At 38.9% G+C, this 15,000-nt stretch overlaps 1 protein-coding gene across 2 annotated transcripts; it reads left to right on the top strand.

Annotated features, from left to right (window-relative positions):
* Nucleotides 1-5,413: 5,413 nt before the first annotated feature.
* LOC113803821 (uncharacterized) lies at nt 5,414-12,802 on the top strand. 2 transcript variants are annotated; one of them, XM_027354643.2, is made up of 4 exons: nt 5,414-5,462; nt 10,803-10,999; nt 11,509-11,712; nt 12,201-12,802. In XM_027354643.2, exons 2-4 carry the CDS (start codon nt 10,803-10,805, stop codon nt 12,379-12,381), a joined length of 582 nt encoding a protein of 193 aa, XP_027210444.2. In that variant the 5' UTR covers nt 5,414-5,462; the 3' UTR covers nt 12,382-12,802. The 2 variants fall into 2 exon arrangements, with proteins under 2 accessions (XP_027210444.2, XP_069999095.1); XM_070142994.1 differs by lacking the exon at nt 5,414-5,462 and adding an exon at nt 7,874-7,938.
* Nucleotides 12,803-15,000: the final 2,198 nt, after the last annotated feature.

Genomic DNA, 15,000 nt, shown 5'->3' with positions numbered 1-15,000 from the left:
TTTTTGGGGTTTTTTTTGTTTTTTAAAAATTTTTTTTTTAAATTTTTTTTTTTAAAAAGGGGGGGGGAAAAAAAAAATGGGTTGGGGGTTTTTAAAAGTTTGGGTTTTTTTTAAAACCCGGGGGGGGGGGGATGGCCCTTTTTAAATTTAAAAATTTTTTTTTCTTCCCCAAAAAAAACCCATTTTCCCCCTTTTTTTTAAAAAATTTCCTTTTTTTTTAAAAAACCCCCAAAAAAACCCAAAAAAACCCCCCCTTTAAAAGGGTTTTAAATTTAAAAAAAAAACCCCCCAAAAAACCCCCTTTTTAAATTTTGAAAAACCCTTTTCCCCTTTTTCCCCCCCTTTTTTTTTTTTTTTCCCCCCTTTGACAAAACCCCAAAACCCCCCCCCTTTTTTAAAACCCCGGGGTTTTTTAAAAAAAAAAGGGGCCCCCCGGGGGAAAAAAGGGGGGTTTAAAAATTTTTTTAAAAAAAATTTTTTTTAAAGGGGCCTTCCTTTTTTTTTCCCTTTTTTTTTCATTTTTTTTTTGGGGTTTTTTTTTCAAAAAAATTTTTTTTTTTTTTTAAAAAAAAACCTTTTAAAAAAAAAAAAATTTTTTTCCCAAAAAAAAAAAAATTTTAAAAAAAACCCCAAAAAAAAAAAATTTTTTTTTTTTTAAAAAAAAGGGGGGGAACCCTTTCCCCCTTTTTTTTACCCCGGGGGGGCTTATTTTTTTCCCGGGGGGTTTCCCCAAAATTTTTTTTTGGGGTTTGGGGGTTTTGCCTTTTTTTTTCTTTGAAATTTTAAAAAAAGGGGGGTTTTTTTTTGAAAAAGGGGGGGCGGTTGTTTTTTTTTTTTTTTTTTTTTTTTTTTAAAATTTTTTTTAAATTTTTTAAATTTAAAAATTTTAAATTTTTTTTAAAAAAAATTTTTTAAATTTTTTTTAAAATTTTTAATTGTTTTTTCCCCCGGGGGTTTTTTTTTTTTAAAAAAATCCAAAAAAAAAGGTTTTTTAAAAAAAATTTTTTAATAATTAAGGGGCCCCCCCCCCTTTAAAATTTGGGGGAAAACCCCGTTTTAAAAACCCGCCGGGGGGTTTTTTAAAACCTTTTTTTCCCCCCCCTTTTTTTTTCTTTTTTCCTTTTTTTTTTCCCCCCCTTTTTTTTTCCCCCCCCTTTTTTTTTTTTTTTTTTCCCCTTTTTTTCCCCCTTTTTCCAAAAACCCCCACCACCCACCCTTTTAAAAAATTTAATTTTTAAATTTTTTTTCCCCCCCCAAAAAAAAAAAGGGGGAAAAAAGGGGGGGGAAAAAAAAAAGGGGGGGGAAACCATTCTCCATCACTGCCAGTCGCAATCAATCATCCTTGGTGGTTGAAAGGTCGTTATTTGATGAAGCAGGGATGGCGTTTAACTTGCCTTTTCTACTTATTTACCTTTTTTTAGCGACCCATATGGTGTGAACTTCAGCTAATCCTTCGTTTTTCTTTGAACACTTTCACTGAACAAGGGGTATGGTTTTCTGGTCGATAGTCTGGAGGCTGTCTGCCTTTAATGATTTTTCTCTTTGATTCTTGAAATTTTAGTTTTGGGGATGTTTTTTTTTTTTTTTTTTTATAAAGTAAAAGGCATACAGTTTGGCTATATTTATGTATCTTTATTTTATCTATTCTTTGTAATCTGTTCACAAACCGTGTGTTTGCTGAGTTTTTACACTAAAGGTCCCGACAAATCTGGCTAAATTATTTTGTCTCTCAGTAATAGAGAAAACATTAGGGTTAATATCGTAAGGGTCAAATTCACTAGCATTGACCTGCGTTACCCTCGTGTGTTTGATACCTCTGTTGACATCATTAATCAGTCACAGAACTTTAGACAGAATTCTTCCATAAGATCCAATTATTTCTTATAATAATCTGATGGAACTTGCCTCCATTCCGTCAAGAAAATTATGGGACACCCAAGAACTGAATTAGATACAGTGCAGCCTGTGGGTTTAGTTACAGCATCTTGGCTTCTCTCTCTCTCTCTCTCTCTCTCTCAATCTATCTATCTATCCATCTATCTCTCACTCACCCACTCTGTCTTTCTATTTGTCTATCTCTTCATTTACGCTACAAGCTAGCTAACTCTCGCTCGCTCTCGGGAAAACAGAAATACACACACACACACACACACACACACAGTGAGGGAGGGAGAGAGGGAGATTGATTTCGAGTATATTCGAGCACAACACCATTAACCGTCTGTATATGGGAAACTAAACTAGGATAATTCATTTCCGGGATAATTCAAAGTCTGCACTTGTTGCCTACTTTTATCTTCCAAGGTGTTTTAAAATTGAATTAAGATATTTGTATTTGATTACTCAAATTGTATTGCTTTTATATAGATGGTCCCTGTGATGTCGTCTATGGCCATTTTCTCTTTCAAATCTGGGAATATTGGCCATGATCTGGTCTTGACTTTGATCTCCACGGCCATGGCAATCCTTAACTTAAAAAATAATGCACAGGGACATTTTTTGCGGGTATCCAAATTGATCCTTTTGTGAAACATTTTATAAAGAGTCATTCCGAAATTGGAAGCGAAAAAGTTGATGGCGACCGTGAGTTTTGTCCGCCAATCTGGCAATCCTCGCAGAATACACGAGGAAATAAAAGCATTGGTGAATTACTCTCTCTCTCTCTCTAGTTATCTGTCTTACTAGGTAGCTATCTCTCGCTCGCTCTCAGGTAAGCAGAAATACGGAGAGAGAGAGAGAGAGAGAGAGAGAGAGAGAGAGAGAGAGAGAGAGAGAGAGAGAGAGAGAGAGAGAGAGAGAGAGAGAGAGAGAGAGAGACGTACAGAAACAGAGAGAGACGGACAGAGAGAGAGGGGGGGTAGAGAGAGAGAGGTACAGAGAGAGATAAACAGACAGAGAGAGAGAGAGGGACAGACGGGCAGAGAGAGAGACGGATAGAGAGCGAGAGAGAGACAGTGAGATGGACAGAGAGAGAGAGAAAGAGAGAGAGACGGACAGAGAGAGAGAGACCGAGACAAAGAGAGACAGACGGATAGTGAGGGAGGGAGGGTGAGAGAGAGAGGTACAGAGAGAGATAAACGGACAGAGAGAGAGAGAGGGACAGACGGGCAGAGAGAGCGAGAGAGAGAGAGACAGTGAGATAAACGGACAGAGAGAGAGAGAGAGAGACAGTGAGATAGATGGACAGAGAGAGAGGGAGGGGGGGGAGGAGCAGAGGCCAGAGAGAGACGGATAAAGAGAGACAGAGATAGAGTGAGAAGGAGAGAGAGGCAGAGACAGAGAGAGAAGGAGAGAGAGACAGACGGACAGAGAGAGAGAGACAGACGGACAGTGAGAGAGAGAGAGAGAGACGGACAGTGAGAGAGAGAGAGACAAAGAGGAACAGAGAGAGAGAGAGAGGGAGAGAGTGTATGTGTGTTTAAGCGTATGTGAGTGTGTGTTTTTCAGTGTGTTTATGAAAGAGAGAGAAAGAGAGAAAGAGAGAGAGAGAGAGAGAGAGAGAGAGAGAGAGAGAGAGAGAGAGAGAGAGAGAGAGAGAGAGAGAGAGAGAGAGAGAGAGAGAAAGACAGACTGACGGACAGAGAGGGAGAGAGAGAGAAATTACTCTACGTCTCGCCTCCCTTATTTGCTAAGCTGTGAAGGTCGGGGACTGAGGACTGCAGGAAGCTGAGGATAAGAAATGCTCTCGTCTAATCACGGTAAATTCACTTTTGAATTCCGCAATATCAGCGTGCGTAATGGAAATGTCAGTAGGATTTCGATGCTCGTAAATCATTTCACAGACGTATTGTTTGCATTTCCATTTTTTTCTTTTTCAAGGAAGTAATTCTCGCTTTCCGCTGTGTTATTAGATTAAAAAAACAGTTATGCTGTGATGAATTTTTCTTTTTCGGCTGTTGTTGTCATTAGCATATATCAGTATTTCTTCATGAACATTAATGTTTATTTTTTTTCGTAAATATTCTAAATTCCTCCGTATCATCTTACCCTAAACTGCATCGTAGTTTACCAGAGACTCGGCACGCAGTCTGGCCTCATGTCTTGCTGTGACCTTTCCCAAGATATTAGCCTTGGCCTTTTCATTTATAAATTTCCTCCCGAGTCTCCTACAGCTACGTGTTACTAAGCCTCTCTACAATCGTCGCCCAAACTCATTGACTCTGTCCGGGGTTAATAACCTCCCTCTCTCGCCTCACTGACCTTTCTCATCTCCATATAGGATGCTAATTACTTCCCGATTGTGTTTTCCTTTGGCTAGGCCTACCGAGAGTTGCGCTGCGCTTTTTTTTTCCCCTTCTCCCTCTCCCCCCCCCCACCTCTACACACAGACATCTTTAGAAATTACGAGCGTATACAGGAAACCGGAAGGACTGCATCGTTGCCCAAACGTGAAATACATGCAAAATTTATCTGAAAAGTACGAGAAAACGTCGCATTATTTTTTTTCATATATAGTAAAGTGAAGATTCATGAAACAAGCTTTTAACCTTGGTCGTGATTCGCGTCCGCACTTCCGCGAGCTCGCCTACGCTGCTCGGATGAAAAGGGAAAGTTTCGTGTCGGTTCTATCAATGTGCGATGCCATGTTCACAATAGGCTCGTTGTCTGTCTTGCGTATCGCTGATATCAACATCCATTATCTATTTTTTTGCACACTTATTGATTCGATAATGTTATATGCGTTTAGATTTGAGTCCATCATTTCTTTTTGTGAGTATGAGTATCCTTAAATTGCAAGGACACCATCATGGACTTCTAAAAATAAATAAAAGATCAATAATCCCACTATAAATTTCCACATCAAAGCAATTTCAGATTTCACCCGAATAACTGCAAAATTCTGACCGTGATTGAGAGATGGTGAATATCCCTGTAGATATGGGTACATTACTTCCCCGTTCATCCCCCCATTACCCCCCCACCCCCACCCCTTAGGTAGTGAGAAATACCCTGAGGTTTATCAGGAAGGCAGCAGATCAGCCCTTAGGTGACTTGTATTGTATTTCCGTGTTGTAAGTACTTCCCAATTCCAAGGTCTGACGACAAGTTCTTTTTTTTCCTTTTTCCCCTGGAAGTAAGGTCGAAATCGGTCAGCTATTTATCTATTTATTCATTTTCAAGGGGAAAAATCTGTTGAATTAAATATGTGCGAATTATCGTGCCTAATAACCTTACAACAGAAGCGGAAATTAAGAGAGAAAAAAAATCGAAGGTGTTTCCCTACGCTACGCTACTTCCACCCTCCTCCCATCCCCCTCCTGCCCTCCTCCCATCCCCCACCACACCCTCCTTCCAACCCCCCACACCACAGTCCAAAGCACCCCCCTCTCCCCCCCTCCATCGCTCAGTCTCAAGGGTGAAGAAACTTTCACTCGGGTCGAGATATATATACGATGCGTTGGATGACAGAGGTCAGTACTGTGTTTGACTAGATACCCTGTGCTTCCCCAGTCTCGGACAAGGTAGGAGCGCAGTCGTGTAAACAGGCGGGAATGCGTTCAGGTTTTGAAAGATGAGCGAGTGTTTTTCCTTTTCTTTTCTCGGGAATGTTCTCGTGTTTGGTACGGTAGCTGTTTGTGATATTTTTGAGGGTGCAGTTTAAGTGTGCAGTATTGTTTTTGTTTTAAGGAATCAGCTGTAAGGGTTTTATATATTATCTATTTATTTCCGCTTAATGTTATGGAAATGAATGATAATTGAATTCGTTTACGGTGTACCTGTCGTAAACAAAAGCGAACGCATAAATAATTCAGTTAATACAAACACTCACACGCACACACCCACATTTAAATTGCAAATTAGGAATATGACACGGGTTGTTTCATCAAAGTTGGGCATTATACAAGAAATGTAAGAAGATTTATGGAGATGACATTACTCTTAGATGCTTCTTTTCTTCCATTATGCCGCATTGTGAGTATCGTTCTCCAGTGGGGTTATCATCTGCAGAGCTGCACTTAAGACCGTGATCGTTCTTTTGATTCTATTCATTTTCTCTTGTCTGACTTAGATTTGGACATTGGACATCGCAGGGTTATTGGGGCTCTTTCAGTCTTATACAAGATTGTAACCGATAATTCATATCACCTCTGTGAGTTTTTTTTACCTGATTTTTATCAACCTGCAAGAGTTACTAGAAGTTTTATGACCCTCAATTCAGTGACATTTGATGCAAGTCAATCGTCTATATTTTTTTTCTCATTGCCATTAGTAGGCTTTGTGATAGATTACTTTCAAAGGTTGTAACTTCTCCGACTCTTGATAAGTTTAAAAGATCAGATCATATGTTTCTGGTATGTAAATGGCTGATGATTTTCTATCTTATCTCTTTAAGCTGTGTTTTGACCTGCGCTGACACCTTTAGTAGGATAAGCTTTCTGTGCGGCTCTTTTTATGGCTTACCATAATGATAACACACAAACATGTGTATGTGTATACATAAACATATATATATATATATATATATATATATATATATATATATATATATACGTATATATATACATATGTATATATATATATATATATATGTATATATATACATATGTATATATATATATATATATATATATATATATATATATATATATATATATATATATTCATATAAACACGCACACCCGTATATATATATATATATATATATATATATATATATATATATATATATATATATATATATATACACATATACAAATACTCATATACATATACATCTATATAAACATGTATACGTACATGCATACATATATATATATACATATATATATACATATATATATAAATATATATATATATATATATATATATATATATATATATATATATGTATATATATACACATGTGTGTGTGTGTAAACACACACACACACACACACACACATACATATATATATATATTATATATTATATATATATATATATATATACATATATATATATATATATATATATATATATACATACACACACACACACACACACACACATAATCACACACACACACACACACACACACAAACACACACATACATATATATATATATATATATATATATATATATATATACATATATATGTATATATTATGTGTGTGTGTATGTGTGTATGTGTGTGTGTGTGTGTGTGTGTGTGTGTGTGTGTGTGTGTGTGTGTGTGTGTGTGTGTGTGTGTGTGTGTGTATGTGTGCGAGCATGTGTCTTTATATTACATTCTCCAGTGTTATTTACGTAATGTTTGATTAGCCAGCTAGTAAAGAAAGACTTGCCTCACCAAAGACCTTGCCAAGTAGTTCAGTCACCAAACATCGCCCGCAAAAAAAGGTTCCCCTTTCGCAAACCGCCAAACAAACCCATTCAAAACAAACGTAAATCAATGCCCCGCCCTCAAAAAATCAAGTCGGCATTGTGACGTATGTGATCACAAGGAAAATACTGTTTCTTTCTTGATCATTAGTTCTGTTTCGACAACATTGCTTCCACGGCCGACCGCAGCGCCTCTCGCGGTGCAATAAACTTTACCGTGGCGGGAAACGAAATTATTTATTATTTTTATTATTATTAGTGGTATTATTTTCTGGTTTCAATCGTAATTACGGAACGTGGGGCGAAGGGAAGGGAAGGGAAAAGAGAAGGGAAAAATGAATGAAGGGAGGAGAGATAGAAAGGGAGGAATAAGGAGGGAAAGAGAATGAGACAGCGGTGGGATGTGTGGGAGGGAAAGAGAGAAATGAAGACTAGAACTGAAAGGGAAAAGATAAAAAATGGGGGAAGAGAGGCAGGAACAGAAAGATATAGGAGGTTCAAGATAAAAAGCAAGAGAAGGGGAGAGAAAAGGAAAGTGAAAAAAAGGCGGGAAAGGAAATTGACGACAATGAGACCTTGTTTAAGCTCGTCGGTCACAGTGACAGAGCAGGAGCAACGGCTGTGACTGAGGGAGGTGGGTGATAACGCTGGATGTCGCAAGGCGGGTGATGCAAAATTAATATGGATTTATGTGTGTGACTGTCATGCCTTGCTGGTCTGTTTCAGGAGTGTTCGGGTGAAACGGTAGCAGTGGATTTTTTTTAAGGGGTCTCATTCATATCGTATTGTGTTTTTCACGGTTAGTAGGCCTACGGCATCTCTCTTACACGTGTACATGGACGAAAATCTACAAATATACATACACACAATCACCCCCACACACATACAAATACTCAAATACAATGACACACGCACATACACATACATACCAGCAAAAATACACACCTACCTCTCACTCATTTTTCCTTCCCTTCCCTGTTTCCCCTCCCCCCTCCCCCCCTCTGATACCTTGGCCGATGACATTCACATAACCAGTAGGTTGTGCGCTTTCAAGGCCAGTCAGTCAGTCAGTCAGTCAGTCAAAGTCAGCCAGTCGTTGCTCGTGGTAAAACGGATAATGTAAAAAATATATGAGGGGAAAGGGAGAAAGGGGTGAGGGGTGTGTGTGGAGGAAAGGAGAAAGAGGAAGGGCGATGGAGGGGGTGGGAGGGGCGAAGAAAGGAGAAAATGGGAATAAAATGGAAATTGTGAAATGGGAAAGGGGAGGACGACAAGGGAAGGGGAAAAGAGAGAAGAGGAAAGAGGTCACACAGTTGTATATATATGCATATATGTATATATATATTTTACATTTTTATCGATGATTTCAGAATAGTGGATGCTTGTGCGTTTCGATAGACTGCCTATGACTGCTTTGTAAGCTTCTGAATGATATATATGTTACTAATAATGTATTGCGTGATATTCCTTACTTTTATTACTAAATACTAAAACGTTAATAATGTTTGTAAGGAGAAAAGAAAAGTGCAATGCGATGCACAAATACAGAAAGCATAAATGATTTAATTTCAGTGTTCATCATAATCATAACACATTTAACGATATAGAATTGCGTCATCGCAGTTGTAAATCTTACCATTCATAACACAAAGCAATTAGATACTACGGATTCCACCCATTAGACCAGTGGCGATGAAGATTACAGTGCCATCACAACGGACGGGTCCTTCATCCTTATTGAACCAGGCCGTAAGTCGCCCACTCCTCAGTTCCGTTCATCGCCGTCGTCGTCATTTATTACAGTTACTCGGGAGCCGAAAGAGCGGATGGCCCAATAAGAACATTCGCAATACGGAACGTGCAGAGGGGTTGCTGCAGATGACGGGGCGGTTAAGGAGTCTGTGCTAGATCCCTTGGGGGAATTCGCTGTTGCGAAAGTTGGTCTTTGTCACATACAATATATATATATATATATATATATATATATATATATGTGTGTGTGTGTGTGTGTGTGTGTGTGTGTGTGTGTGTGTGTGTGTGTGTGTCTGTGCACACACACACGTGTATATATACATATATGTGTATGTATATATATATATATATATATATATATATATATATATATATATAACGTATATTACAGATAGATACGCCGGGACTGATACACAGATATATTATGAACGATTTTATGGACTCCAGCTTTCTCTATTTCGTCTGCCTTTGCCTATTCCATTTCTTCCAGCAGTACCTGCTTACATTTATTGTCTCCCTTCCTGCCTCTTAGCGGGATTGCTTCATCGAAAACCAGAGGGAAATTGTTCAATGATATTCGTTTCTGACGCAGAAAATTAGGCTTATCTGCTCAATTGAGAAATCATTGTGCATCAAGCATTGTAGGGAAAGTAGTGATTAAAAAGTAAAATGTGTAGGCTAGAGAATCCTTGGTTATGTAATAACTTTCTGCATGTTCCTTCTGGAATTAATGACACTTATCAGACTGAACCATCCGATGATTTAGTCTACATAAATCAATTATAGCTGAGTACTAACAGATCCGCCTGTTATTTTTTTAGAAAATTATTCTTCATAGCATATAAAAGACAGGGAGTAATAAAAATCTATCTGCTATCGTGAATTCAACCATGATCCGGTTACGCAATAGCAATACAGCTAACCTTCACCTTCTTGGGGACGCGGGAGAGTAGCGTGAACCAGCGCCATAGACCATGCACGGTTGAAATGGTGTTTACTTCTGCCACGAACGAAGATGAGTTGTCGCGTGTCGCTATCGTAGAGAATCCGACAATCGGGCAATTTTACCACTTCTCACTGAGGTCACGTGTTTGCCGCAAAATACAAATATATATATATATTTTTATTTTTTGATTTCTAAATACTAACTTGTAGACTGGTTGTCATGCTAGTGCGGTGATTTGTGAGGGACCGTGAATGTAAAGATTGCTTTGGAAAGACGGGGGATGCATATTGATGCAGGGATAACTTTCCCGCTTTTATAGTTGTGATCCCTTGGACTGTTGGAGTAAGCGACCTGCAGCTTGTTGGGAACAGCTTTGAGAATTATTGACAGAAGGAAAAATCTTTTCCTTCAAGATTGATGTCCTTGTGCTCAATTTTTTTCGAACTTTTTCATTATTCTAATATTTGCTTCAGTCATATATGTTAAAATATCGGCTTTCGTTTTCATTCCATTCTATTATTTATATTTAGAAGACTCAATATTTTACCGGCATTGGAGAATTAAAAAGAAGAGAAAGTAATGATCCAAATACGAAAAAAATATCACTCTTAAAATGAGTCCGATATAAAACCCACTACTTCCTAACCCCTCCCCCGCCCCCCTCCGTTCCCGCCCATTCTCCCCGGCTGAGACTGCTTCCATTTCCGTCGGAGGCACATGGACCCTGTTTTTTTGGCGCTAAGTGTGATTTTCACAGCTCAATCAATCAGTCACTACATTTCTGATCTCCTCCCTTACAGATGCGAAAGAGCCAACTAGCCGTGTTGACCGGGCTTGTCCTCGTGGTCCAGCTGGGGTGCGACGCGAAGCCCCAGTCCGTCCAGGTCAACAACCAGGCCCTGTTCACCCTGGGGGCGGTGGCCCTCGCTGCCGGTCTGGGGTACCACTTCGGCCAGAAGTCGACCAACAACCGCAGGCCGCAGCAGAGCCAGTTCGGGTGAGTGGCTTTGGTCGCGAGTGGCTTTGGTCCTGCGGGCTCAATGCGTCTTTGTGATTAGAGTTTAGTGCGTGACGTAACTTAATTCAAAAGTTAATGTAAACAATGACAGTGATTTTGTAATATCGATGCTTATGAATTGATTACTTGTTGATCGGTCATTATCCTTGTAGGTTTATTAAGAGGAATGTCATCAGTAAATTTGGACAGGCATTCAAAGTTATTAGTAAACAGATACGGCAACATTCTTTTTATGAACGAGAACCTGAAAAATGGAAGGATCTGCAATTGAATCGTCGTTACCATTTTCTGAATCATTGGTACTCTTTTAGTATTCAAAATAGTATTGTCTTATCTATTAATATTACTTACAATGATTAAAATTTTGAAAAACTATATTCATCCCATCAACCACCCACAACAACGCCATCACTGAATCAGAAGACTCTCCTTTGTACTCCACCCGTTAACCTCCTATCCTCTCTCTCTCTCATCCTTTCTCTATCCAGGAACCAAGGCTTTATCCCAGGATTCTTCCGTCGACGTCGTCAGGCAGAGCCAGAAAATGAGTTGGATCCCCTGGTGACGAAGCTGTTCAAGATGGCTTTGGACAAGGATTCGAACAGCTGCAGTCTCCGGCTAACCTGCAAGATCGGCACCAAGCCCCTGTCATCCCTCAGCGGCCACGCCAGGAACCTCTTCGGCGTTCTGAGGTAATTCGGTGGTTCGGTAGTTCGTGTATGTGTTTATGTGTCTGTGTTTGTTTGTTCCGTATTGGGATTCTGAACTTTGCATCCTTCATTAACGGGCTGTGCAATTTCTTGGTATTACGTTTACAAGGTTTACACCTTCTTTAGATATAAATTATCGAGTTCTCTTCAAGGTAATTAGCTACTAATATCCCTGCCACCAGTGCTTCTTATTATTAAAGTATCAGAGTATCAAGTCTTCGATTTGTATCACGAAAGGTTTCATTGCTTACATTTTCTCATGTTTTTTTCTCTCTACTACCGTACGTAGAATATTCAAAGGCCTAACTCTGCAAAGGTCTTCTCTGTCATCATTTCTAACTATTAGAGCCTGTTACTCCTACAAAACCTAAGACTTGGATCCTCATGGTACATAGAATATTGAAACCCAATTTCCATAAAACACAAATTCCTACACAGAAACACTTTCAAAATCTCTCTCCTGCTTCCAGCAAAGAAAACGAGAAGCCTGTCGCGATTGCCAAGGACGAATTCGACGGCATCGACGCGTACAAGGTGGCCCTCAACCTCGGTCGTGACGGCGGCGACTGCGACCAGCTCTTCCCCCGCTGCCCCTCGACCTCCGGCCAGCTTATGGACGTCTTCCAAAGCCTCAAAGTCTCTCCCAACTAAATCTTCAAATCTCTTTCTTGCTTTTTCTTGAGATTTTAGCCCTCCGAGTCCTCTCTTCCAGTCAGGCGCCCCCGCTGGTATTTCGAAGTCCCTGGTTTTCACGAAAAGTCATGTTTACCTTCCGAGTCCTACCTCAATACCATGAATTGAACTCAAGATAACTGCGTGGTTGTTCAACTGTCCAGCCTTCCTAAATTTAACAAAAGAGATCCACAACCTTGCGTTTCAGCTTTCCATTTCTTCACAGCAAATTTCAACCAGGTATCGAAGTTCGGTTTGATAGTCAAAATGTTCTTGTATATAAGTTTCAGTTTCGATTCCATATACTTTCGAGAGATCTCAGGAGTGTTATACGCTTCTCAACATAGATGTTTATTTATAGTAAATATTGTATATTTATCAAATAAAGAAATTTCTACAACCAATGCTTTTTCCTCTTGTACACGAAATACAAAGAACAATGGATGAACAGTATTTCCCTCTTCATATCAGTGTGCTAACGGATTTAGGAGGCGCGATCCTATCCAGGCATTGCACACTTACTGGCGTCAGTTTAAGATCTGAAAATCCAAATACGATGTGTAGGCAAATATATACCTATATACAGTGCATGCACGTACGTACATACATATATATGTATGTATATATATGTATATATATATTGTGATATATATGTGTATATATATAAATGTTGTGATACACACACACACACACACACACACACACACACACACATATATATATATATATATATATATATATATATATATATATATATACTATACAAACATGCACACACACACACACGCACACGCACACATACACACACACACACACACACACACACACACACACACACACACACACACACACATACACACACACACACACACACACACACACACACATATATATATATACATATATATATATATATATATATATATATATATATATATATATATATATTATACACACGCATGCATACATATAAACATACATATGTGCATGTTGTTATATTTAGGAGTATGTATTAGTCATTGTTCAATAATCATTTGCATTGTTGTTCAATATGCTCATCATTTGTTATCATTTCTCTTTGCTTTTGGAGCAATTTCCTTCGTAAATCTCAAGTTCATTTATCACTTCCAATAACTACGAGCTTCATCACAAACAATTACCAATAACAAACGTTTGTTATAAATAGAAAAAATGTGGAAGATGAATGTAACAATCAATGTGTAATTAAGACATTAACAAATCCATTCTTCATATTGCCGGAGCAGCCGTCTCGCGGAACAAACATCATTATCTTTACGATCGGCTCATTTTACTATATAACAATTTCTTATTTGGATGCATGTGCGAACAAAACATACCTCTAAGACATATATACACAACGTAAATAACCCTAGAAGTGCCCTATAAGCATGTACCCGAAGAGAGCTCTTTACCTCGTCACCGCCGCGCAGTCACTGCCCATAACCCGGAACTGTCAAAATCAGCTGATCGCTAGAAAACGGGAAACAGCCAAGTCGGGAATACTTCGTTAAATGTATCAACATGGATAACTTTCCTGTTTTAGTAAAGTATAGTTCCGTATAAGTTGGGACTATATAACACCCTCACCGCAAAGATAAACCCATCGGATTTTATACACACTAACCTGGTCTAGAGAAACTATCCGCTATTATATTATTACGACCTTTTATGTGCTTTACCACCAGATTGTAAGGTCGCAACGCTAAGTACCAGCTTGTCCAACGTTGGTTTTTGTTTTTCATTCTCATAACAAACTGAAGTTGGTTATGATCACTAAAGACTTCAATCTCGTATGGCGTGCAGCTCAAGTACACATCGAACTTTTCAAGAGCCATGAGAAGAGTGGCAGCTTCCTTTTCTATCGTGCTATAGTGAGTTTGGTGCGGCTTGAACTTCGCAGACGATTAACAGACCGGGTGCAGAACTCCGTCTTTTCCTTCCTGCAGCAAAACTGATCCTGCAGCCACGTCACTAGCATCTACCTGGAGGGTAAAAGGTTTATCAAAATCTGGAGACTAAAAGCGTTTTAAGCAGGGGAGCGCTTGGCAAAAATTCTTGCCAAGCGCTGTACCGTTCCCTGCTTAAGACGCTTTCCAAGGCAGGGAGGCCCTTTTCAGTGATGCCAGACATGTGGAAATGTCTGTTTATAAAGTACAAATCATAACAGTCCTTGATGAGCATAGAAATATCAAAATAACACACGAAATATACATACTTGGGTTTTAAAAGCAATATTCCCACCAACAATCTCGGAAAGAGATAACATGCACAAGAGGGTGGAGTTTATTTCACCTGCGGTTGGTAACAGTTTAAGCGCGCAATTCAAAACAATTGGCAAGCCAGCGCCGCATCAAGATGGCAGAGAATTAAATAAATCTACCCAAACATCTTAACAAAGCGCTATATTTTCTCCTATATTTATAGAAAGTGCCTCTAAAACAATGACACCCCCCCGATTGACAGCCCTTTCATTCTGACGCGTTATCAAAACAAATGAATATCCCTGAATTAAAATATAGGCCTACCCATTCCCATATATCCGATTTTATGAGGTTAAATATAACAAATCATCGAATA

The sequence above is a fragment of the Penaeus vannamei genome, chromosome 30, assembly GCF_042767895.1.
Source record: "Penaeus vannamei isolate JL-2024 chromosome 30, ASM4276789v1, whole genome shotgun sequence".
Classification (NCBI taxonomy): Eukaryota; Metazoa; Arthropoda; class Malacostraca; order Decapoda; family Penaeidae; genus Penaeus; species Penaeus vannamei.
The sequence above is the reverse complement of the archived record's forward strand: the minus strand, read 5'-3'. Positions and strand labels throughout refer to the sequence as shown.

Coding starts and splice junctions, on each gene's coding strand:
- LOC113803821 (XM_027354643.2), top strand. CDS start 10,803: ATGCGAAAGAGCCAACTAGCCGTGTTGACCGGGCTTGTCCTCGTGGTC. Junction 11,000..11,508: donor CCGCAGCAGAGCCAGTTCGG/GTGAGTGGCTTT, acceptor TTCTCTATCCAG/GAACCAAGGCTTTATCCCAG. Junction 11,713..12,200: donor AACCTCTTCGGCGTTCTGAG/GTAATTCGGTGG, acceptor TCCTGCTTCCAG/CAAAGAAAACGAGAAGCCTG.